Source organism: Taudactylus pleione, unplaced genomic scaffold, assembly GCF_031769625.1.
Source record: "Taudactylus pleione unplaced genomic scaffold, aTauple2 ptg000439l, whole genome shotgun sequence".
NCBI lineage: Eukaryota > Metazoa > Chordata > Amphibia > Anura > Myobatrachidae > Taudactylus > Taudactylus pleione.
The window spans coordinates 1,694,036-1,720,364 of record NW_028284841.1 but is presented as its reverse complement, the minus strand read 5'-3'; the positions used below and the strand labels follow the sequence as shown (position 1 = coordinate 1,720,364).

At 41.7% G+C, this 26,329-nt stretch overlaps 1 protein-coding gene across 2 annotated transcripts in view; it reads left to right on the top strand.

The window, feature by feature from the left end:
* Window positions 1-26,329, top strand: part of MPP7 (MAGUK p55 scaffold protein 7) — a 432,558-nt gene that overhangs the window by 294,685 nt on the left and 111,544 nt on the right. For both annotated transcript variants that reach the window (XM_088447791.1, XM_088447792.1), the window contains 6 exons: window positions 9,889-10,020; window positions 13,748-13,829; window positions 14,049-14,134; window positions 15,794-15,868; window positions 17,698-17,894; window positions 18,468-18,532. In XM_088447791.1, coding sequence (XP_088303917.1) covers window positions 9,889-10,020; window positions 13,748-13,829; window positions 14,049-14,134; window positions 15,794-15,868; window positions 17,698-17,894; window positions 18,468-18,532 — 637 coding nt within the window. The remainder of the gene's footprint in view (window positions 1-9,888; window positions 10,021-13,747; window positions 13,830-14,048; window positions 14,135-15,793; window positions 15,869-17,697; window positions 17,895-18,467; window positions 18,533-26,329) is intronic.

The window sequence follows — 26,329 nt, the reverse complement described above, 5'->3', positions numbered from 1 at the left end:
CATAGGGAGGAGCGGGGCTCCGGAAACCAAAGCCAAGATGGCATAGGTTACCACAAGATAAATAACTTTCAATTTTGGGTCCATAAGTGATGAGTAGGCCCCAAATCAGTTTACTTACTCATTGTATTGCATCAGTTTATTCAATATAAATTCCAAGTTATGATACATATATACCGTATTTTTTTTTATGTGAGCAATGTGCGACTTTCCATTAGGCTTGAAACTATAAGTCACAGCAGAGGGTGGCAAGATGTGCTGGGAATTTTAGTTCCACAACAGCTGGTAAGTCACAGATTGCCTAAACCCGATGTAAACTTTCTCACAGGATTTGATTTTCCACAAATACATTTTTTTTGTTATATATATTTAAAACTTAAAGTGTGCCCTAAACCTATCTTTTTATTGGTTTCTTTTAAGCATTTTTTATGAGGCTACAAAAATATGATTGGCTGCTAGTTGATGCTAAGCATTTCCACACATTGTATTCTACATATTTTGGTTTGATGTGAGTAATGCTAAAATATATAGATGCAACTTTAAGAAAACAGTGACTGTACTGAAACTCACATATGTTTATAATTTGTTTTTTAAGCAAGTATATTTTTTTTATATATTTTTTTAACTGATTTACGTTTAAGTTTATTCACACAACAATTGTCACTCAAAAAAACAACTTGGTTGCAATATTCAACATTCGTAATTCCACTGTGTTCTACTTAGACCTGGCGTTACACCTGTACTAATACAGATCACACAATGCAGTGTCCAGCAATCAGCATGTGGAGTTTGAACCTTCTGCATGCATAATAATTTATCTTAAATCAGTGAGCTCATGATCAGGCATGACAATAAGTCTGGTCACATGCTGACCATTCGGGTATGTGCCCAAATCGGACATTGCTTCTATTGCTCATCACTGGATTAAAGAAATAGATCTACCCATGTGTGGCTGAGTTAAAACTAGGGGTGTGCACCGGCCACTTTTCGTGTTTTGGATCTGGATCTTTCTTCGTGTTTTGGATCTGGATTGGTTTTGCCAAAACCACCCTTCCGTGTTTTGGGTTCTGGGTTTTTGTGTTTAGGATCTGTATTTTTTTTTTTAAAAAAGCATAAAAACAGCTAAAATCACAGAATTTGTGTGTTTTTCTGCTCCTATGCTATTATTAACCTCAATAACCTTAATTTCCACTCATTTCCAGTCTATTCTGAACACCTCACACCTCACAATAGTGTTTTTATATCCAAAAGGTTGCACCGAGGTAGCTGGATGACTATGCTAAGAGATACGAGTGGGCGGCACAAACACGTGGTCCATCTAGGAGTGACACTGCAGTGGCATACAGGATGGCAGTTAGAAAAACTAGGCCCCAAACAGTACATAATTCAAAGAAAAAAAAAGAGGTGCAAGATGGAATTGTCCTTGGGCCCTCCCACCCACCCTTATGTTGTATAAACAGGACATGCACACTTTAACAAACCAATCATTTCAGCGCCAGGGTCTGCCACACGACTGTGGCTGACATGATTGGTTCGTTTGGGCCCCCACAAAACAAGCTGGCAATTAATCTGTCCCTGCACAAACTGGCTCTACGGAAGCAAGATGTCATTCTCATCCTCCTCATCCATCGATTCCTCACCCTCTTCAGTGTTGTGTACATCCTCATCCTCACAGAGTATTAATTCGTCCCTGCTGGAATCCACAACCACAGGTCCCTCTGTACGTTCTGGAGGCTGGTCTTCCTGGAAGAGTTGATAATTCATTTTATGAACATCTTCTTCTCCACATTTTGTGGAAGCAACCTCCTACGCCTTTTGCTGACAAGGTTCCCGCCTGCACTAAACACTCTTTCGGAGTACACACTGGAGGGGGGGCAACTCAGATAAAATAGAGCCAGTTTGTACTGGGACCTCCAAATTGCTTCTTTTTCCTGCCAGTACAGGTACGGACTGTCTGACATGCCTACTTGGATGCTGTCACCGATGTAATCCTTTAACAGACAGACGCACGCTTGTCGCTGCTGCTTTAAGGATGCAGGTGCGGCTACAGCCCACACATTTCACAAAGACAGAAAAAAAAAGAATAATTTTTTTATTGTTTGTGGAGCGCACTTTGAGGGTTACACCACCCTTTAACAGACAGACGCACGCTTGTCGCTGCTGCTTTGAGGACAGTATCATATGCAGTGACAGCAGACTTGTCAGACATTGTTGGCACGTCCTTCAGTCCGGACCAGATGTCCAAACCGGCCCTTGACTTATGACACAGGCGCACGCTTGGCACTACTTTGTTGATGCATGTGCGGCTACTGCGCACACAATTCACAAACACAGAAAATATTGTTTTATTTGGTTTGGACTGGAGTGTACTTTGGGGGTTACAGCACCCTTTAACGGTCAAGCCAGACGGCCCTTTACTGATGACACAGGTGCACGCTTGGCACTACTTTGTTGATGCACGTGCGGCTACTGCGCACACAATTCACAAACACAGAAAATATTTTTTTTTTTGGTTTGGACTGGAGTGTACTTTGGGGGTTACAGCACCCTTTAACGGTCAAGCCAGCCGGCCCTTTACTTATGATACAGATGCACGCTTGGCACTACTTTGTTGATGCACATGCGGCTACTGCGCACACAATTCACAAACACAGAAAATATTTTTTTATTTGGTTTGGACTGGAGTGTACTTTGGGGGTTACAGCACCCTTTAATGGTCAAGCCAGCCGGCCCTTTACTTATGACACAGGTGCACGCTTGGCACTACTTTGTTGATGCACGTGCAGCTACTGCGCACACAATTCACAAACACAGAAAATATATATTTTTTTGGTTTGGACTGGAGTGTACTTTGGGGGTTACAGCACCCTTTAACGGTCAAGCCAGCCGGCCCTTTACTTATGACACAGGTGCACGCTTGGCACTACTTTGTTGATGCACGTGCGGCTACTGCGCACACAATTCACAAACACAGAAAATATTTTTTTATTTGGTTTGGACTGGAGTGTACTTTGGGGGTTACAGCACCCTTTAATGGTCAAGCCAGTCGGCCCTTTACTTATGACACAGGTGCACGCTTGGCACTACTTTGTTGATGCACGTGCGGCTACTGCGCACACAATTCACAAACACAGAAAATATATATTTTTTTGGTTTGGACTGGAGTGTACTTTGGGGGTTACAGCACCCTTTAACGGTCAAGCCAGCCGGCCCTTTACTTATGACACAGGCGCACGCTTGGCACTACTTTGTTGATGCACGTGCGGCTACTGTGCACACAATTCACAAACACAGAAAAAATATTATTTTTTTAGCACTTGGGGGGAGCACCCCTGATGGACAGAGCACCCCCTGGACAACACTACAGCACCCCTTTAGGACTGGGACACTGCACAGGACTTTGGAGTGGACACAGCCCCTATGGAGAACTGACTGCACAACACAGTCCAGCCAGCCCCTATGGACTTTGAAGTAGTGGACACAGCCCCTATTAACAACAGCAGCACAGCACAACACAGCCAGCCCCTATGGACTTTGAAGTAGTGGACAACAGCAGCACAGCGCAGCACAGCACAACACTACTCTGCACTACACTACACTACACAGCCCAGCCAGCCCTAACTCCCACCCTCCCTCTTCACTGTCCACAGCCGAGTGAGAAAATGGCGCCGACGCGGGTACCTTTATATATGATCCAAAACCCGCGAGACTCGGAAGGCGGGATGATGACGTTTTGCCTCGATTTCAGATCCGAGTCAGGCGGGAAAAGTCGAGCCTGACTCGGATCGGACTCGGATCGGGGGGGCTGGGGGGGGTTCGGATTTCAGAAATCCAAACCCGCTCACCCCTAGTTAAAACATTATACTCCTAATATTGGCAGCACTTTTTCGCTCTTGCTATGCATCAGCTCTCAATAATGTTTTTCATACTTTGAGCTGGTTAGTACAACACCAGAACTTTAGCTAAGGGATCAATTGTCTAGTTCTCCCAAGTATAGAGATCCAATTTTGTGTACTTTATCTTAGATTTCGCTCCAGTACGGACCCTGGAAACAAGTTTGTTTTATCATTTCTGTTCATATTGTTTAGGCCTGGGGTAATCAATGTTTTTCTCTTTGGGTACCAGATGCTAAGCATTACATCCCAAAAATATGTCTGGCATGTCACAACATATAAAACATTTAACTGTGGCAGGCTTCACTTACAAGGTGCCCAGAGAACAGCGCAGCGTGTGTAGTAAGAGAGCGATTGACCCTGGAGATGCCTATCAAAACATTGTGTGCCACCTTGTGGCATAAGTACTCAAAGGTTGCCTACGCCTGGTTTAGGCCCTCTAGCACAGATTTCACCTGGTAGATCCTTATCCTTCGCTCAGAGAAATCCGTGATAATGTTACTATTGAGTCTTTGCAGGACTTACTGTTTTCTGTATGGAAGTGTAAGCTTCTACATGGAGTTTTATACTTTGCCTTTGAGAGCTGTGTGCAACAATTGAGTTACTGGGATAAAAAAATTAACAATTGCTGGATGTATCACTAGAACAAGAGTATGTCACTGTCTAAGTGCTTCCCCACAGTGGCAATTAAATATGCCAGGACAAATCCTGCCTACAGCTGAGCTAAATGTACAGATTCCTGGCTGGAACGAAGTTCCTTCTGGGAAGCATCCAAGAACATTGGCACATTCCTACTTTGTATGTTATGTCTCAGTTCCTAGTGAACTGATTAGCTGCATTCAAGATTTGATTCAACCTGCAAAATATCTGCCTTCTCTGTTTGCTATGTAATTTACCTGAGTCTTTGCCCTAGTTCACTCTCCATAGGCCTGAGAAGCACAACTGTAAATAACTTTTTTTTTTTTGAGGTTGCAAATCAATGGAATACAAACACTTGGTGGTAGATTGACTAAAGCTTCTAAAACAAACAAGTGACGGTGGTGTCCATAGCGACCAATCAGATTCTTTCTATCATATATCTTTTGCATTCTAAAAAAATGATAGACATAATCTGATTGGTTTCTATGGGCAGCATCACCACTTGTCTGTTTTAGAAACTTTAGTAAATCTACACCATGGGTTCCCATAAGAATGGCACATTGAGACTTTACTGAATAAATGAAGCAATACAGGTCTATACAGTTTCATAACTCCATAGTACTGTACAATAGGAACTCTATACAGTTAGAGCATAATTTAGCTTTAAATCAAAGTATTTCCTCAGACAGGTGTTGAAGAGGAATAATTCAACTGCAAATACTGTAATTGAAGAATCGCCTTAATTTTTTTCTGTTTCTCTTCTGTTTTCCTGTCTGGACTGGGTTACTAACCTATCGTGCTTGTGGCTTGCCGTATTTTCCCAAACAAAATAAATATTGGATTAAGTGCTGCTTAGTTCCTTCAGCTTGGGCCAATTATGTTGCACTTCTTTCTCTGGCACAGTTATGAAATGAAAGTGATTGGCATTTCAGGTTATAATCACAATTAAGTTTGATTCTTTTTACTGCGTTTTTGCTGCCAGCATTCTGAAGAGAAAATTCTTTTATTTGAAGTTTTTGGTTTAGTTCCCACTTTTTAGAGAAAGAAATGAGTTTTATTCAGCCTCCACTATTAATTTATTGTTTTCTAATCCAAAAAAATCCTGGTCTATTAGTCAAGTTAATAATATTTTGAGAAAATTCTAGTTGTGCTTACAGTACAGTAGTTGTGTCATATGAAAAAGACCTTGAGTGACACAGTGGCACCAATGTACTATAATAGCTATAAAAACATTCCCGATGTGACACAGACTGATACAGACCCAGAAAACTGGGGTAAAAAATTCATTGTGATTATGGGACAATAAAAGCTCAAACACCCAAAGTAGATGTGCTGAACACCTTCAAATTAATTTTCAGTTTGTTGTTTGATACAAGACCACCTGCAACATTTAGTAAATTAGTAGTTATATCATCCTGATCTCTGGGAGCTTGTCTTTGCATCATCAGGCAACAAAAATAAAATCTCTACCTACTCATGTAAAGACATTGTTAATATACATAGAGATGCAAGATAGAGTATTTTATTTAGTACAAGTTGCAGGGGGCCAATACAAACACATGAGGGTATATGTAATAGCCTGCAGGCATCGGGGAGTCCCGTGCGAGACTGCCTGATGTTTTAAAGTAGCAGTTATTTAAAAGGCAAAACTAGGCTGATTTTACCTTTTAGATGACTGCTACTGTAAAACAGGGGTGGGGAACATCATGTAAGGCCCGCAAAATCATTTTGGTCTGGCCCTGCCAAGGCAACCGCAGATGGGACTCAAATATCATCAAAGCTAGGAGCTTTTTTCTGCTAGCCGCATCTGCAGCCAGAATCTCTGCAGCAGTGCCGCCTGGAGCCTCCTTAGGACGCTTCAGATGGTCCCTCTGCTGCCCTTGCAGCACCCCCAAAATGCTCCATTTGCTGTAATCACCGGCGATTGTAGCCCTGCCCACTCGCTTGATGTCGCATGGAGGGGAGTGATCTGCGCCAGGCCCGCAAATGATTTTCTAAATTCCCAAATGGCCCTTGGCAGAAAAAAGGTTCCCCACCCCTGCTTTAAAACATTGGGCCGTCTTGCACGGGACTCGCTGATAAATGCAGTCTGCAGCCTATTACATATACCCCATAGGCTAAATAACCTGTAGGTATAAAGCCCTGTTACAAAAACAAGTAGTTGGGAATCAAACTTTCTACCATTTAAAAAGCAAAATGTTGGAAGCCTACTGATATTTAGTAGGTGTAGGGAAATGGTGTTAGCAAAGTAATAGTAAGTAGGTGTAGGAAAATGGTACATATGTGTCCAAATACATCCTCCGTGCACTACAATTCACGCTACATATAACGCGTGAGCTCTGTGTGACTCAATAGCCCTGAGTGTCTTTTTGTGTGACTTTTAGCCTTCAAATGCGTCTTATTCACACTGTGATGCGCATAGGACACAAAATGATATGCAGCATACCTATATTCTGTGTGAGTCTGCGGGTGTATCTGCATGCGAAATGCTACTTTACAGTGTCAGCGGCTGTGACACTGTAACGTAGCATTTCGCATGCAGATATACCAACAGTCAAACTCAGAATATAGGCATGCTGCATATCATTTTAATCAGCAGAGGCTGCTTGTGCTAACTTTTCACATCACTGTGCGAATAAGATGCATTTGAAGGCAAAAAGTCACACGAAAAGACACTAGGTGCTGCTGAATCACGCCAAGGCATGGCACAATTAGAAGGGCTGGAGACTACATATATGTGGACACATCTGTAGTAGCAAAGTGATAGTAAGTAGGTGTAGGAAAACAATGCAAGTCTAGTGATAATAAGCATGTGTAGGGAAATGGTGGAAGTGCAGTGATAGTAAGTAGGTGTAGGAAAATGGCGGATGCTCAGTGATAGTAAATAATTGTAGGAAAATGGTGGAATTGCAGTGATAGTAAGTAGGTGTAGGAAAATGATGGAAGCCTAGTGAGAATAAGTACTGTAGGTGCAGAAAAATTGTGAAATTGCAGTGATAGTAAGTAGGTGTAGGAAAATGGTGGAATCGCAGTGATAGTACTGTAAGTAGGTGTAGGAAAATGGTGGAAGCCTAGTGATAATAAGTACTGTAGGTGCAGAAAAATGGTGGATGCCCAGTGATTGTAAGTAGGTGCAGGAAAATGACTGAAGTCTAGTGATAGTACTTAAGTGCAGGAAGATGATACCAACCCAGCGATAGTAAGTATGTGTAGGAAAATGGTGGAAGCCCAGTGATAGGTTACTGCCCATTGTGCTGTGGAGAGACATTTGTATGCTGTGGCACACTGGCTGATTGAGAGACATAGAACTATGTGTACATTAAATATAGTTATGACCGTAAATGTCATTTTGAAATGAACACCTCATTTAATTTAAAACAAACTTACATAGAATGGAAAAAAAGTGCTGTCCTGAAGTTCATCACTGTGCTGAAGAATGGCCTTAATTAAATCATGACAATTTTTTGTACCTCAGTCAGTGCCTTAAATTACTATCGTCTGGTGTTGCTTTAATAGACACTTACTGTTTTGTCTATATTAATTTTCTCCTTACATTTTTTTTTCAGTCAAAGTCTAATTAAATATACTCATTTTAAAGAGATGAGACTGGAAAATATGTAATATCTGTGATTCCACTTGAAATTTCAGAAACTTGTTATATAAAGTAGAATGTGTTCTGCAATCTCAACATAACCTCGGCTTTCCTTTTCATGAAAAGCATATATTGTGATAGAAAAAACATATAAAATATATTTTATATATATATATATATATATATATATATATATATATATATAGATAAGCATATAACAATGTAAATATTTAGCTCATACGGAGATGTATTAATGTAATTACATGGGCCAAATGTAATAGGGTGACAGTTTAGAAAATGTGAGGTTTTTCTCACCCTTTTTAAACTCTGACAATGTTATAGAGTCCGAGAACAGGCAAACTCGCATGTTTTTCAGACTCAAAAAACTCATGATTTAAGCTCTCATTCATATGTTTTCCCGTTTTAAGATGCAACTCAACCAATGTAATAGTGTGAGAGCTTACTGCTAAACTCTAACATTTTCTAAACTCTCACCCTATTACACTTGGGTCCAAGAGTTTTTTTTTGTATTTTCCATCTACTTATTTGTTATTTTTATTATTGTACATTTCCTGTAAAACATTGTGTAATGCAGGCTATACATCCATGGGCCAATTCCCTGTTCTACCACGCCAATCACAGCTGAGGATCCGCAGACATCGATGATCGGCTGTCCGTTGGTCGGACCATTTTCAAGATTGTCCATCATGTAGGATTTCTCCGATTCCCAGACCCAGCATAAGCAGAATGGGGAATTTAGGCAATTGGGACATTAATGTGGTTGCTTAGTATCTGAGCTAGGCAGCCGTGTCTGCCTGTGTAGAAGTATTATAATGTTGGCAATACACTGCAAGATTTTAGAGACGATCCAACCAGTCAGTAACGAGGGGCTGAATGATGTGAGATTAAAACAACAGTCGGGACAATCTAACATGTTTGCTAATCACATCAGCTGTACATGACCACTTTTCTGCCATTTTCAAGTGTTTTGTCGTTCATGTACATACAGATGTGTCTTTATACACCTAGCTACAATACACCATTCGGCACGAATGAGCTGCGCCAAGCATTGTAGCTTCTTTTCGCATCTTTTTTGGATGAAATGTGTCCTGGTTGCAGTTGGCTGTGACAGATCGCTTCTCAAGACTACACTGATTAATTTGATATGCGACACTTGTATATCTGTGAGCGACTGTATATGAAGCACAAGGGAACTTGGCGTGGAAAAAAGTCACACCCGCTGCGTCATAGCACTTCGCATACAGATATACAAGTGTCGCATATGAAATTAATCAGTCTGGTGAAGCGTTTTTGTGGCATGGCATTGCGACTGAGATGCATTTTCGGGCAAAAAAAGACACGATAAGACACTTTGCGCAAGTCGAGTCGACACAAGACCTGGCACGCTAAGAAGGGCTACCTAGTGAGAATGCAGCAATAGGGTACAAGGGCACATCTGTATACTGAACCACAATTGGTCAGAACTGTCGTTCATCAGCTGGGCCCATACTGTTGTGCATTGGCCGAAAGGATTATCTTTCAATGTGCGGCCAGCTTCAGTCTGATAAAAGATCAGGTGTAAGTCTAGTTTTTTTTTTTTTTTTTTTAACGAGACTTCAATGTTGCATATATATTTGACAGTATAAAGTTTCTGTACAATATCTTGTTATTATGCCACATAGTAAGCAAATTGCAATACACATTACTTCTGTATTCCAATTTAATATGCTTGAATTGTTTTCTATTTAAGCGTGTCCTTTCTTTCAGGCTTTACTGTCAGTACATGACACAGTGGCTCAGAAAAGCTATGACCCTGTACTCCCTCCCATGCCAGATGACATTGATGATGATGAAGACTCAGTGAAAATTATCCGGCTTGTTAAAAACAGAGAGCCGCTGGTGAGATATGGTGTAATAATAACCCTGTGGGGCCATTCTTACTGCTGAGTCTTGTTTTGGACAGAATTATTTTCTGGCGTTTTTGTATTTGCCTGAGTTATGTTTTTACTCGTTACAAATAGGATTATGTTTCACTTTATTTTAACATTAGGTGAATCTGTTTTAGCTTAATGTGTAGTACTGCGCAGACCCGATCAATAGAGATCTGATTGTTATCCCTATTTTCTAATGAAATACTTAATACTTATACTTAAGCCTTTGTTTTTCCTTCAAATGGTAGAGACACATTGATTTTTGAAAACGTCCTCTACCACACATGACTACAGGATTAAGTGGTCTATTTGCTAAGCTTAGCTTTGGATGGAGATAAAGTGAACGGAGATAAAGTACCAGCCAACCAGCTCCTAACTATCATTTTTCAAACACAGCCTGTGACATGGCAGTTAGGAACTGATTGGCTGGTACTTTCTTTCCGTTCACTTTATCTCCATCCATGGCTTAGTAAATAAACCCCTATCTCCTGTAAAATACACAGGGACTCATCACATCATTCATAGTTTCTTGCAAATTGCTGTCATTCCTCTGTTTTTTTAAAAATAAATGTACATTACAGATAAGAAGAAGGAATTCTTAAGCGCATGTGCACTAATTGGCGATATATAGTGGGCGGTGCCCAAGAGTAAGGTTCTGTAATCCATCCAAGTAAAAGTCAGCCAAACACGGACTGCGCGTGCCCTGGTTACTTCTTGGTGGCATGTGTGCTGGTAGTTCTATACATCCACCACAATTAAAATACAGTTCAGTTTTCAGAAACAGCAGAGTCAGTATCACCAAAGAATAGGGAAGTTAGTGGCAGAGTTGCTAATAAGAAGCGAGTATCCTAAAGCACTGGCGCAAATTCTGTATTTAATTCTGCCCATGCAGCTTAATAAAGGACCACAAAAGATGAAACATTCACCTCATACATCTGAAGTTTTTTCAGCTTTATGGCACTGGAAAACATTTGTAATGGTCATCGCAGGGATAATAGCAAAGTACATATTGTTTCCTCGAGCATCCAACTCATACTTACTGGGCCTGATCCATTACGGACCTCAACTGTGATAACTCACGCAATCAGCCGATTGTTGCGTTCTGCGCATGCATCGCAGTGTGCGAACCAGACCCATCGCAGAGTGATTAACAGGAAGTGCCGTTTTTGGGAGCTGCCGGGGGGTGCATAAATTATCCACTGCGATACCTTACACTGCAATGCCATACGCAGCTTGTGTACTCATAGCGTGCGACGAGGTTAGCAATTCCTGAGTAAGGTCAGAGCTGGTGCAAGTGTTCATGAGTTTGCGATTGTAGTTGATGTTACCGATGGTTTCGCAGTCTTGCAAAGGATTACGGATGTGTGTAAGGTAAAGTGGGCGTCCTTATGTTGTGCTGCAACGGCATAGTGATCGCAGTGGATTAGCATACTATCGCAGTGAGACTGCGTGCGTAATCGCTATTGCAATCGCAGTTGCGATCCGTAATGAATCAGGCCCACTGATGACAACCATCGATTTCTGATAGTCATCCCTAGGAGCCCGAGAGAGCTCCCTGAAATTCAGGAGGACATGCTGGGAGAGTCGACAAGTACTGCATGGTCCAAATTGGTGGTCTACTTTTCCTGCTCTATCATGGGTGCATCCTTCCTCATTTTATTTGTGCTGTGCCCTTCACCACTATCACCGCCTCTTTAATCATTTCTGCTCCCTTTCCAGTTCATAATATGCAGTCATTTCTCCATTTGCTAGATATATGCCCCCTGGCCTTGCCACATAATAGGATCTCTCTCTCTGCTTCAACTTCTGAGTCTCCATTTTTCTGGCATATCCGCCTTGATGATCATATATCTGCCTGCATTATGTCTTATGTCACATACACACAAGGTACATAGATTTATTGTCATATTGTAATTCACTAGCATTATTTAGTCAGTGGAGTCATAAAGTAAAGTGTCCGTGTCCTGTTTGTATCCTATTCAACTGCGTGATTGATAATGGTAATTTTAAAAGACAGGAGGATCCCTGTTGAGTGTAGTAGGTGTATTGTGCTTCGAAATCCAGGACCAAAGCCCGCTCTGCTCTGGATAGTCATCAGCAGAAAGATGATATTTGCACTGGGATATCTGGAAAATGTGAAGTGCAAAATCAAGAGTATGATATTCCCGATGTAAGTGCATTTCCTTTTCCTCGTCCAGCCGCTCAATGCATTGCACTGTTTGTCATCTGGCTAGGAAGGTGTTAAGCAAATATCGGGCGGTTAATAGCTGCACTTATTTACTGCTGAACGAATATCCTGGAAATGTTATACGTGTTATGCAGAATATTTGTTTGTGAGGAGGAAGTGAGAAGAGATGTCTGCAAAGTCGCTTTCTCCGGCAGTGTAATGTACACAGAGGGGAAATGCAGTGTCTCTGTGACTCACAGTGAGAGCTTGTCTCTAGATAGACATCTCTGGCATGGACAGCAAGAAGCTGGCTTTGCTATTTACTGAGGGCTTCTGGAGCTCTAGGGTAAAGTTAAATGTTGTCTATGCAGAGACCACGCAAAGAGAAGTTTTGTGTTAAAGGGTTATGTGGATTTTTTTTTTATCCCTAATGTGTAAATCCAGCACAGGACTTCTCTGATAATTCATCACTGTAATTATGTTTCTTCGCCAGAGGAAGGAAAACACGGAAAACATCAGGCATGTTTTTTTGAAAAATGACTGAAAACAGCATGGGTTCTTTTATTCTATGCTTTTTGCACATTTTGAATGGTTCTACTCAAATGTAATCTGTCTCACAGCCTAGGCTGAAATAGATCTGTTGGTTGCATACACTGAAGTATTTAAATAGTGGACATTCAACCTTTTCTCTTATACTGGAAGTTTGTATGTTTTATTTTTTACTATTAAGACTTTAAATGACAACTAAGCTGTACAAGTAAAGCCAGTATGAAAATGCTCTTTGTACATATTTATTTACAGTGCATAAATCTACCTATGCTTTGCTATGTGTATTCTGATGATTAAATACTGTTCATTGTGCATTCAATTGTACGACATTGTAATCGTGCAGTCGTTTGTCAGTCTGTGATGAGCCTGCACTGAACGAGGCTCATCCATCATCTGCAAAAATGCTCAACCTGACGTTATCGTTATCGACCAGCATGTTTGCACGATGATAGATGTCTAAATGACCAGTGGGCACGCGCATCGCTAGTCGTTTTAGATACTTTTGCAAACGATTTATGAACGATAACGATATCGTTCAATTGCTCACATAAATTGTCTAGTGGATGGGCACCTTAAGAGAGCAACGTCACATGTGTTGTGATAATGGGGACAATACAGGAGCATCATCAGGGTAATTCCTTGTCCATTATGGACAAATTATTAAAAACGTTCCTTATCTTCCCCATAAATCTTCTCTGGTATTTTCAGGACGGTCGAGTATTTACTCAGAGATTCATAAATGTGTTACATCAATAAATGCTGAAAAAATATGGATTGCAATTATTTGCAGTTTATATGGTTTAGGTTGGCAATAAATTGTTAGCATGATAGGTAGAGTTTTTAAGCTGTTAAAGTACTGATACACGAAGTATAAAAATACAAGGTGGTGGTACTTTCATATTGTATTTTAAACCCTTTGGTTTGTCTTTGAGAGTTGCATTGTTTTTTTTAGGAATTGTATATTTTAATCTGGTTTTAGGGTGCGACAATTAAGAAAGATGAGAGTACAGGAGCTATTGTTGTGGCGAGGATAATGCGAGGAGGAGCTGCTGACAGAAGCGGTGAGATGTGCACATACGTGTGTGTGTATATTTATATTTCATGTTTTAGATGATATGTTACTGTGTGTGTAGTGAAGCATTCATCCCATTAATAAATGATTAAGAAGTGGCAGTCATGCCAGTGCCATTCCCCACAGCTTTATTATATAGAATTCTGATTATACGTTTTATATATATTGTGCCTATTTTAGCTTACAAGTGTGTCTTTCATTTCTCCAGGTCTCATCCATGTGGGTGATGAGCTGAGGGAGGTCAATGGGATAAGTGTGGAGGATAAGAAACCAGAAGAAATCATACATATTTTGGTAAAAATAACATACTTGTATACATTGTTGATTCACCATATGTTGAAGGAAATCTCCAGCAACTTGATACAACACATTCTACCTTCATTGTAACTGGTATAGGAGAGTTCCTTGATTATTAGGAGACTGGGAAAGACACTTATTAGGGTAATCCAAGTCCTATTTTTTTTTTCCCCAAAAAAGTTGGAAAAGAAAGCCCTTAAGCCCCCCACCTAGTTTACATGACATTTTATCTGTGATCGTAAGCATCTAATGTTTCTTTTTCACCTAACTTAGTTCAACATTCAGGGGTCTATTTATCAAGCAGTGAAAAGTTTGAAGAAGTGGACCAGTGGAGAAGTTGCCCATAGTAACCAATCAGCTCCGAAATCGGTATGACTTACCGCCGGACGCATGTCCGGCGGTTGGAATCCCGACAGCGGCTGCCCGACATGGGTGAAAATCCCAATCGTCCCTAAGGTAAGTATCGCTAACCTAATTCTCTCCCCTAACCCTCCCTTAGGGGTGCCTAACCCTAACCTTTTCCCCCCAGTGCCTAACCCTAATCCCCCCTCTAAGTGCCTAAACCTAACACCCCCCTTCCCCTCCGCCTAAACCTAAATCCCTCGGGGGATGTGCCTAACCTCCCGGGTGGGGTGCCTGAACCTAAGTCCCTCCCCCCGGGAGCCCTAAACCTAACCCCCCCGCGCGCGGCATCACTTCGATCGGGATGCCGGGCACCAGTCTCTCGGCGTTGGTAAAATGACAGGCGTCTAGATTTAGACGCCTGTCATTTAACCCTCGCCGGGATTAAGCAGTCGAGAAGTCGGCTGTCGGGATTAGGTCCGCCGTCTTCCCGACTGCATACCATCAGCTCCTACCTATTATTTTATAGACTGTACTTGATAAATGCTACTTGAAAGCTGATTGGTTGCTATGGGCAACTTCTCCACTGGTTCACTTCTCCACACTTTTCACTGCTTGATAAATAGACCACTCAGTGTTTTCTGGATTGAAATAAATAGGTCCTCATCACAATAGTCATTTATTGTATTTACTTTGGATATTGGACCTCATTCAGAGTCGGTCGAAGCGGCCGCACGGTCGTACAGGAAAAGGGGCCGGATATTCAAATGATTCCGTCGCAAGTTGCGTCCCTAAGTTCGGATCGGTAGCTGGCCGACCAAGGGGAAGAAGCGGCCGGAATTCAGAAAAAATACGCCCCCTTCTCGTACGCATTGCACGTCATCTCCGGGCATATAAGGATTAATCGAGACCATCGGGAACCATCGAAACTGGTCGTAGAGCTTAAGGTTGACCATACCCTCTCTTAAGCTCTACGATCATGTCAGTGTAAAAACCTCCCATGTCACATGTGCCATGACGCTACTTTGTTAATTATGCACTCCCATAAGCCGTATGCACTCCCATAAAACGCCGTTCGCATAATTAGGCACGCCTGCGTTCGGATCTCCACTCCCCCGTTTTCAAGCACCTTCCCCTGTTACCACCCACAAACGCCTCATTCTGTCACTCAAACTACCGACCTGGCTGTGTTCGAGAGAGAAATTTCTGATCGTAGCGGCTAGTTTGCGCACGCGCATTGTGAACTTTACGCATCTCTTTGCTCCTATATAGATGTATTTACATCTCTAACAACTCTCCTTTAAAATATTCCAGGCACAGTCCCAAGGAGCAATTACATTTAAAATTATACCTAGTATCAAAGAGGAATCACCAAACAATGAAGGCAAGGTAAGCCACTGGTCCTAATTTTATCAGATGGCAATGGATACCAGAATTCGGGGTGTTGTTTTTGTATTATTTGTGCTGAAACACATTTTGCAAGAACTCCATGCATTTGTCTGTCTGCAGGGACGTGACTACTGGGCTAGTAGCTGCTGTGGGACCCCTATACAGTACTTTTTCCTATGCTACTCTAGGCCCTGCTACCTTATATGGTGTCAGTGCAGTCGGAAAGAAGCTTAACAAGCTCCCTGAAATGTGTTTGTCAACACAGCTACTGTAGGGATTACTTCTGCTCAGAGTAAAGGGAAATATTGGTGGTCCCTTCCGCTCTGTTCAGAAAGTGAAGTGCGGAGCAGTTGCAGAAGGAGGGGGGGGGGGGGGGGTCAGCTTGTTAGGCATCATAGGAGGGCAGTTGCCCTAGAAACCTTGGGAATCCCCTTTAAAATTTTGCTATGAGCAACCTGACCATCTATAATAATTCTGTAGGGTGTTTCCCGCCTAAACATACATGTGTGATGGGAGCCTTCACACTAAGGCTGCGTACACACCTATATACAGTATATATCTGTCCAATCTGTCTGATGGGAAGGAAAATCTGGCCCGTTTTTCAGTGTTTGAGAGCAAATTTCTATTGCTAGACAGATGGCAATAGAATAGCAAATTTCACCACCAGACAGATGGGACAGATACAGATATGTCCTCTCGCATCTTTGCTGCGTACACGGCAAATCGCGCCACGCATGACACGAAGCGTGTGCCCGCGAGCGGATACGCGCACTGTGTTTGCACCCACAACTCCATAGGATTGCATGGTGCGATCACAGTGCGCGCCATAGCGTACCGTAGCATACACTGCTGCGGGTAATCATATGGCGTGATGCGTGTGCACATTTGTAGCGCAATCGGCAAGGATGTAAGAGGACACATCTGTATATCGATAGGTGTGTACGCTGCCTTCGGAGTATGAACAGACCTAGGAGAGGAGGAGAATTCTCCGGGAACGACACTGTGTGGGACGGAGGGTTGAAGAACGGATAGGAGTAATAGGACGGAGTCGGAGGGGCGGGGCAGCAGAGCTGGGGGCCGGGCAGACTGAGGTGACCCGGCATATGCCGGGTTCTTTTACTAGTACTAAATAAACAAGCTCCTCCCCTTTGATACCATTTAAGTGTGTTTGACAGAAATCATAGTTGAGTACGCGGAGGCAAAATATGCTTCACTTTAAAGACTCAAGGGGGTTTCCAATTAGCCCTGAACAGAGTCCCGCTTTTTTTACTATGTGTTTTTTTTCACCCTATCCTATTATTTTGGTCGAAATAATAGAATAGTTGTCCCGAAAATACATAGGACCCTGCAATAAGCTCGTGGACCTATGTGCTTACGCCATTAAGGTGGTGAAAAAACGGCACTTATCGTGGATTATTTTTCGGGAACACCCGAAAAATATCCACGATAAATGCCGGTGTCGAGCGGCACTTCGGGGCTAATTGGATAGCCCCGCCACGATCAATTAGCAGCGCTGCTAATTGGATACCCCCCTAAGGGGAAATGTATTCATTTGTGATTTGCCCAAATTGCAGATGTTTGGCGATTTTTTAGCTGTAGCATTGAAAGCTTCAGTTTGGACAGCCAGCCTGATCTAGCCCTTTTAAAGAATTGTTTCTTTAAATTCTGCTGCAAACATTGCAGAAAATGTGCAATTTGGACAAATTGACGATCGTTACTTATCCCCCCAAATCTTATAATAGCTTGAATTGTTTTTCCAAAATTTGTAATATATATTTTGATATTGTAATGATTTGTGGTATCAGGTGCATGATTCTCTTCTCTTGCAGATGTTTGTTAAAGCCCTCTTTGACTACTATCCTAATGAGGATAAAGCAATTCCATGTAAAGAAGCGGGGCTTTCATTCAGAAAGGGAGATATACTTCAAATCATGAGCCAGGATGATGCAACTTGGTGGCAGGCCAAACACGAAGGTGATGCCAATCCCAGAGCTGGATTGATCCCTTCAAAACAATTCCAGGAGAGGTTAGCTATTCAATCACTTTCACCCTTGTCTTCCATTCCTTTTGCCCCGAATTGCAATAAGTTGTTCTGCCTATCACCATACCATCGGTAGTTTATCATTGTTATATGGTAAATATCAGGGGTCAAGACCGTCCCAAAATGAACTTAAAAACCCTCTTTACAAATATTTCAGACTTCCTCGCCTGTCTGGCCAAAAAAAGAATAATGACAGAAAATGATAGGACTAGTTCTGGTCCAGATTGGAATAAGACCATATGGAAAATAGCACATCAGTATCGCAGTCTTCATTGATGTACTCTGCAGGAATAAGTATTGTAACATTTTTTGGACAAGTTACAGAAAGAGAGTAAAAAAAAATCGCAAAAAAACCCTGAGCTGCTGGATTTATTTTTATCGAAGCCTAGATAGATTAGATTGTGCTTTAGTTTTTGATTTTTGTGCCAAGGGTCTTTACAAAATAAAAATAAAAAAATAACAGGAGTAGCTACAATATGTGTTTCATAAAAATTCCTAATCCTCTAATGGAGATGCTGAATTTCATTGTTTTTCATCTACTTTCTCTTTCAACTGCAGGAGATTTGCGCTTAAAAAACCTGTGGTGCTGACCCAGCCTTTGAAGGTTCCCAACAGAAAATCATGTAAGTTTATTCAAAATGGAAAAGAAAAAAAAATTATATCATACATTTTATTGCCCTGAAATAACCTGGAATAATATTTGGTGTATGTCATTTATTGAGACGGCGCTTATATCATCTTATAGGTGTGATTTCCGTATACTTGGAAAAGGCTTTTATTTAAAACTTGTTCTTAATGTGCTTTTTATGTTTTTTTATTTTTTAAGGGCATTTGATCAGAGTCTGAGAAATGTATTGTATTTAGTTTTTGTCTCCTGCTCGTGATGTACTGAGTCCTGGAAACTGCTAGATCAAACCCGTTAGTTGGGGGGCTGCATGTGATCGTGTCAATATCATGATGTGTCACAGGGAGTAGAGGCAGGTAGTAAGCCACAGACTGAGAGTTACATAATAGGAGCAACGGCCCCAGCAGTGCGATGTCACACCACTATACTGAATACATTTATTACAGTCAACTTCTTTCTATATATTTTTCATCATTTCACCCCTGAAGCAATGGTCTCTGCATAACTTGGTTTTTTCCTTTCACTTAATTATTGTTTTTTTTTGGGGGGGGGGTACATTTAGTAGTACACAGGTGCAAAATTTAAACGGTAAATAAAAAATCAGATTCTAACTGCCATTGTTCTAGTAAACTTTAGTCCAATTTTTGTGATTGCTGTACAGGTACCTGTGCATTAATGTTCATTTGTGTGTTTTTTTTTTAATGTTGGCAGTAAGGAAGCCAGGGAAGCTAACCGGTAATCTTACATAAACCAATAAATACGGAAGATAACGATTTTGAACTAGTTGTGTCACCATAAACTAGATCACAAGAATTGATAGGTCAATGGGGAGCACTTTTAAAAGTAGTTTTTTTCAAGCTGTGATTTGCTTTAATTTATACATGAAGATATTTTATTATATTTATTTAATATATTAATTTAACATTGGCTAGGTACTACTGATGTAGAGATTCAATTGTTCAGTTTGCTAAATTTTAGTTGAGAAAATAAACTTTTTTCAGTATACTGTACCTGTACAATCAATCTCCATTTTACTTTCATTGAATCTCTTCGTTCTTGCGATATTCAAAGAATTTCTTTCACAGATACCTTGTTTTGTATGTTCCTAATTCAGCTTACCGTAGTTGTTTTTTTTATTAGAAGAGTACAATAAGTTTTAAATTTTTGGAAATGTTCTGTAATACTGTGCATTTTATATACAGGTCTGGATATTTGTGTTTACATGTCAATGAATTCACTTTTTTGGCCAGTAGTTAATTTTTTATTTTACATGTGTAGACATATTACAAGTTTGGGGGGACAACAATACCATACATTGCAAATTGTTTGTTTAACCCAGTAAATAATACTTTGGTAATTGCCCTGTATTTTTATCTATCTTACTTTGAAGTGTGTATGACTTTTCCCAGATTTTACATCCAGTTTTCTCTTTTCCCTTGAAAAACATAAAAGCTGGGGTCTTCACTATATTTGTATTATTTTATTTTGAACATTACTTAAACATTTATTCTGACATTAACTAGTGGCACATAATGTAATAAATAAATACAGGATCACAGTTGGTGATACAAAGTTGTCAAATCAACATAATTTATGTTCTGCTGTTTTCGAAGCCCTTAATGTATACCTATTGCCTACATACAATAGAAACAGCCATGTCTCAGTGATGTCACTGTTCCTAATTTTTTGATGGTCTGTCTTCAAATGAATATTGGTTCATCCAACAGTCATCTAATGTATGTTTGTGATCTATTAAGAAAGAACACAAATAAGGTAATTTGGTGTTAAATATGATTGGTGTGTGGGAAGCCTACTACTGCTTCAATTTGGCTATGTATGAAATACTGTTGTAGTAAGCTGGTGTTTGTATGAAAATACTGTACTATGTCCCATATGTGTTATGAGTGCCTACCATGATCCTGAGCCTGCATTCACAAACTTGCCAAGTATTTCCCCTATAACAACCCCTTTCGCGTAACTACTATTGTTCACTGGTAGCTTTAGGACTAAAGCTCTAAGTAGTGTTTTCTCAAGATCATAGACACATATATTTAAAGTGAACAGCACCCTTCAAATATGACTAAAAGGCATATGAAAACGAAAGCACGAGCTAAATTTACCATTTAACTAGATGACACAAGGAACTTAGTGCAGTATCCTAGTTGCATCGCATTGTGACTAGGAACCATTTTCGGCAAAAGATGATGCCTGACGCTAGCATAGTTGCACGGGACCTGAAGTCTCACTCACGCCAGGCATATTGCACTGCATGGCGTATTGAGGCTAAATGAGAGAGGACAGCAATGCATTTGCTAAAGCATGCAATTATTCATAAACTAGCTGTTGCCCATGGCTTTGCCCACAATGAAATGGCTTCTGCTAACTTTTTCTTAATTTGAGGTGTTAGTTGTATTGCTTTGTATAGGGACCCTGTCGCAAGAGTGGCCCACATGACCAACAGCGCTATACAGACTGGTGGCAGCAGTTCCTTCACCCACCACTCAGACCACTGTGTGCCCTGTGCACAGACTGCTATGTAGTCTTTCCTATTCAAGTGAACGAGGGCCCAAAGCACCTCTCCCCTCACCCCTTACCCACCGCGCGCATCTCTTGCATTCATTTGGTTTTTTGTAACTTGACGCATCGAGATGAAACAAAGTGCAGGTTATTTTTTGGAGTGTCCACTACAAAATGCCATTTCCATGAATATTGGGTCAGTAGTTTTTGTGCCAGCGTGGAGCAAACAGGCAGAAACAACATTCTTATAATATTACTATAGATTGCATTTCCTTTTCCAGAATTCAGATTTAATGTATCAAATTTTAAGGCAGGTAGGCAATAATATATTTAAACTTGTTTGTGGCGTTGGTCTAGGAATGGGCTAATTAATCTCAATGAGAAATGCATTTAAGCCTTTGGTCTTTATTCCACAACAAATACCCTTCTTTGATTTCACATTTTTAAACAGTACAGTTTTATGTAGGTCTGCAGCACTTTTCCGAGTCTGCATGTTTAATGGACTGCACTTTTGTTCAAGCTAAGCTATCACCAGGTTCTCGATTGCCTTTATATTCTTTTTTTACATAAAGGCTTGTGCACTATTCCAGTAGTTCCCAAACTTTTTAAAATCATGGCGCCCTAGAGTATCACCATTTTTTCCACGGCACACAGTTTTAATAACTGATCGGGACCTGTAGGACATGCTGGCGCTGTTGTGCTGCAGTAGCCAAACGATGCGCAGCAGCGTCTCCCCTGCCAATTGCTGCACGGCAGCGTCTTCCCCCAGCCAATCGCTGCACATCGACGTCTCCCCCAGCCAATCGCTGCACATTGACGTCTCCCCCAGCCAATCGCTGCACATCGTCGTCTACCCCAGCCAATCGCTGCACAGCGGCGTTTCCCCCAGCAAAACGCTGCACAACGTCTCCTCCGGCCAATCGCCATGCGGCGTCTCCCCCAGCGAGTCAAAGCGTTGTGCCTCCCCCAGCCAGTCGCCCTCGCCGCAAGACTCCTGACTGAGTCTGTATGCACTGCATCCATCGGGCAGCAGAATTTTCGGTGGTGCCGGGCCCCTCTAGCAGTCTGCGCTCCTTCAGCCAGCTGAGCTCTCTGCATGCAGGAGGCAGGGAATGTGGACACTGCTTGGGACAGGAGGGAGCTGCAACAGTGACCCGGCCAGGGGCTCCCAGCAAAAGCAAGGAGGTAACCATGTGCTGTCTATCTTTACCCCCTCCCTACCCTCAGTTCTGCCCCAGCTGCTATCCTAACCCCCTCCCTAGCCCCAGTACTGCCCCCAGTATTGCCTGCCCCTAACCCCTTCCTTGCTCCCCAGTACTGCCCTAGTTATCTACCCTTACCCCTCCCTACACCCAGTATTGCTTGCCTCTAACCTCTTCCTTGCCCCCAAGTACTACCCTAGCTGCTAACAACTCTTTTCCCCTCTATGCCTCCCATACTGCCCAAGCTGCTATCTACACTTGCCCCCTCTCTACCCCCAATGCTGCCCCAGCTGCTATCCTGACCAGCACTGCCCCTAACCCCCTCCTTGCCCCCCCCCAGTACTGCCCTAGCTGCTATCTACACCCAGCACTGCCTGTCCGTAACCTCCTTGCCCGCAGTACTGCCCCAGCTACTATCTATCCTCGCCCCCTCCCTACCCCAAGAACTGCTTGCCGCTAACCCCCACTGTCCCCCCCAAGTACTGCGCCAACTGCTATCTACCATTGCCCCTCCCTACCCCCAGCACTGCCTGCTCCTAGCCCCTTCCTTGCCCCCAGCACTGTCGCAACAACCGTCTGCACTTACATCTCTCTACCCCCAGCCCTGCCTGCCCTTACTCCCCTATAGCTGCAGCTCTACCCCAACTTCTCCCTGCCTTTACCCCCAGATCTACCACAACCCCCTCTACCCCAACTGCTATATACCCCCCCAGCACTGTCCCAACTGGTGCCTGCCCTCAACTCCCATAATATGTAACGGGACCCAGAAAAAGTGGTGTTGGACCCCAATATTTAAAGTGAGGGTCCCTGGGACCCACAATTTTTTTTGCTCAGTGCGATCACTGCCCTTAAGGTGCCCACACACATAGCGACATTTTACACGATTTGGACAATTTCGACGAATCGGGTAAAAAAAAGTACAAATCGTGAGTTTATACTCACGAGCACGATGCCGATGCGCGTCCCCGCTCGTCGTACATCGCATCTTCTGATCTGCCGTGCTGTAGGGCAGATTAGCCAATCTGGGATACAATGCACTGGCTGCAAGATAGATCTTTAGTCAGATTGGACATTTTTAACTCCAAATCGTGATCACGACGGCAAGGGAGCTCCCGTGAAAATTCATGAGGAAATTGGCCATAAAATCGTATCGTGAGGACATCGGTATGTGTGTGGGCACCTTTAGGCTCAGTTATGTGGTGGTTGACACTGATGTGCTTCTTTTTGTCCACACCTTTTTTGATTGGCAGCCATTAGCACTGGCTTTGGCTATCACACTGACTAAATATAATTTTATTTGGTACTAGACCAGTGGCAAACACAGGATTTCTATTCGGGGGTTTCCAAATGCTTGATTTTAGAGTGAGTGTGGCCAGTCCATGAAGAGGGTAGAATTAGCACTTAGTCAGCTTTAATATGCGTCATACAAAGTATATCGTGTGTCATAATTCCAGCATATACAGGACCAGCGATCACAGTAAGCCATTAGATTCGGCAATAGGGCCATCCTGCCTGAGCTGAATGTTTTTATTTTAGATGTTGGCACTATTCCAGAATATCAGAGCAAGTCCGGCAGTCTGGGGGAGCAGCAGAATAACCTAGCACTGCCCTGGACATATATGTACATATTGGGCTCTATACCAGCACATCCCTAACAGTGCATGTTTTCCAGATCTACTAGTTGGTGCACAGGTTATTTAATACTGACTGATACATGTTAAAAGATCCAGAGGTGGTGCTAATTATTTAATTTGTGATACTGTGAAGAACATGCAGCAATAGTAAAATTCTATTACATTACTATTTCTATTGTGGTCATGGTGTGGGCTGGGGAGGGGGGTTTCCAAGCAGACGGAAACTCCCCCTGCGTTTGCCTATGTAGACCACCAACCTGAGGCACCCCTGCAAGTATTCTGAGGCACCCAGTGGGGATTATAGATTGTAGAGCATTCTCTAAGTGATTTTTTTGACTGCTTCAGTTCTGAGTTACTAAAGACTACGCTATGCACACTCACAGGCCACGCTATAGTCGCTCATAGGCTAACTTTCCTCCATACCTCAAACTACTTCTGCTTTGAGCTTATGGAAAGAGCTGGCCCAGGAATGAGGGCACTAAATTAAATAATATCTGCTGGAAAATTGTGGTCACAGAAGGAATCTTTTTTGTTCTTGTAAAGAAAAAGTTGAAAAGGCAGAGTATATAGTAAAGGTATAATTGGCAATAGAGAGCCATATGGGCAACTCTTAAATGTATCCATTGCTATCATAATTATATACTGCTGAATAGAGAAAAAATACTTTGCATTTAGAGGTCATTATTAAATAGACTGATTTGAATTAGATGATTGTATGGTGATTCTGCAGTTGAGGCCAGTAATGAAGGATTGCATACAGAATACTGGCTGTTACTGATGGTCTAGATATGTCTTCAACAGACAGTAAATGGGACACATGCTACAGGTCAATAATGTGTATGTCTGGGCCATATAGAAAACAAGTTGACCCTATGAATGCTTATGGTGCATACACACGATCAGATTTTTTCTTCAGATATGGACGATAACGATTTAAAAATCGTTCAGTCGTTCATATCTGATGGAAAATCGTTCATATCTGACATGTATGAACGATGGACGATCAACGATGCGCGTTCCCGTTTGTCAGATAACGATATCTGACATCTGATGGGTTTGCAGTCAGACTTGGACGATTCCATTCATTGTAATGCAGTCAAAAATCGTTCAATCGTTCAAATCGTTCAAATCGTCCAAATCGTTTAATCGTTCAGTCGTTCATCTGACAAATCTGACAAGTCTGACAAATCTGACCGTGTGTACGCTCCATTAGAGCAAGATATGTCATATATGCTTTGCAATGCATTTATCCTACAGCCCTGTGAGTACAATCAATCACTTCCAAGTTCAGTGAGCTATACAATCACATGATCCATACCACTGCTCATTTGCACATGTCCAGCCTGGCCAATGTATATGTTCACTGGTATACTCTAAAATGTAATGTTTATTAGACACTCTCTACTGATTGCTGTTTATTTAATCATTCTCTATGCAGCTTTATTATTCCACTTTCATCCTAAAATCAACACTTCAATTGATTGAGAAAGAAGCAGTCTTATGTCATGTATCATTGCGATTTCTCTTCCTCCTAATCAGATCCTCTTCTCAAACTCAGCTGCACTTAACTAAATAAAGTAAATTCCTCAACTGCTATTTTCAGGAGCTGCAACCAGTATTCAGACTATGTATTATGTTACATGGCCAACAATTCACAGTAAAACCTGATCTAGGATGTATTTACATTATATTATAAACAAGATTGATAGACCGCATACTTGTATGTTTGATTTCCCTGCTGTCTCGCATCCCAGCTTCCATGTCGCTCATCCGATTTTCTGTTGACAGTGAAAAGTGTCTTTAGAGTGTTTAGTCTCTTACTAGTGGTAAAAAAATATATTCTCACAGTGCATGCAATACCTCAATTCATAGTTAATTTACTGTAACTTGTACCCTTCTCCATTTAAATTACTTCGGTATAACAGAACTAATATTTTATTTTGCAAAAACGTCAGAAAAAAAAACATTTGACAGCATGTAATGCCACTATGTGACATTGGCAAAATAGAGTTTTCCAAAAAAAGATGCATCAGGATGAGTACACAGGACATATAATAAAGCTTTATACCGCTAAGCGAAATGATGTGCATGTCATTCATATAAATATGCCAACTACAATAATTCAGCTTAATATACTCACTCACTTGACTCTTCTGTAGCAGGTTTTCAGGTTGGGTGGGGGGCTTCTCTAAACAGACAGAATTGCACGGTCTTTTCTGGATTCTACTGCGCTCCCAGCCCAGTGTCCGTGTATTATTATTATTATTATTTATTTATATGGCGCCACAAATGTTCCGCAGCGCCTTACAAAGTACATACACAAGTTATAGACAAGCGACTTACAGAACAATACAATACAGGACCAGGACATGGATTATATATATTGCTACATTAGCGACCATAACACCCAGATAAGCAACAGAGTATAAGCAACCCAGTGTT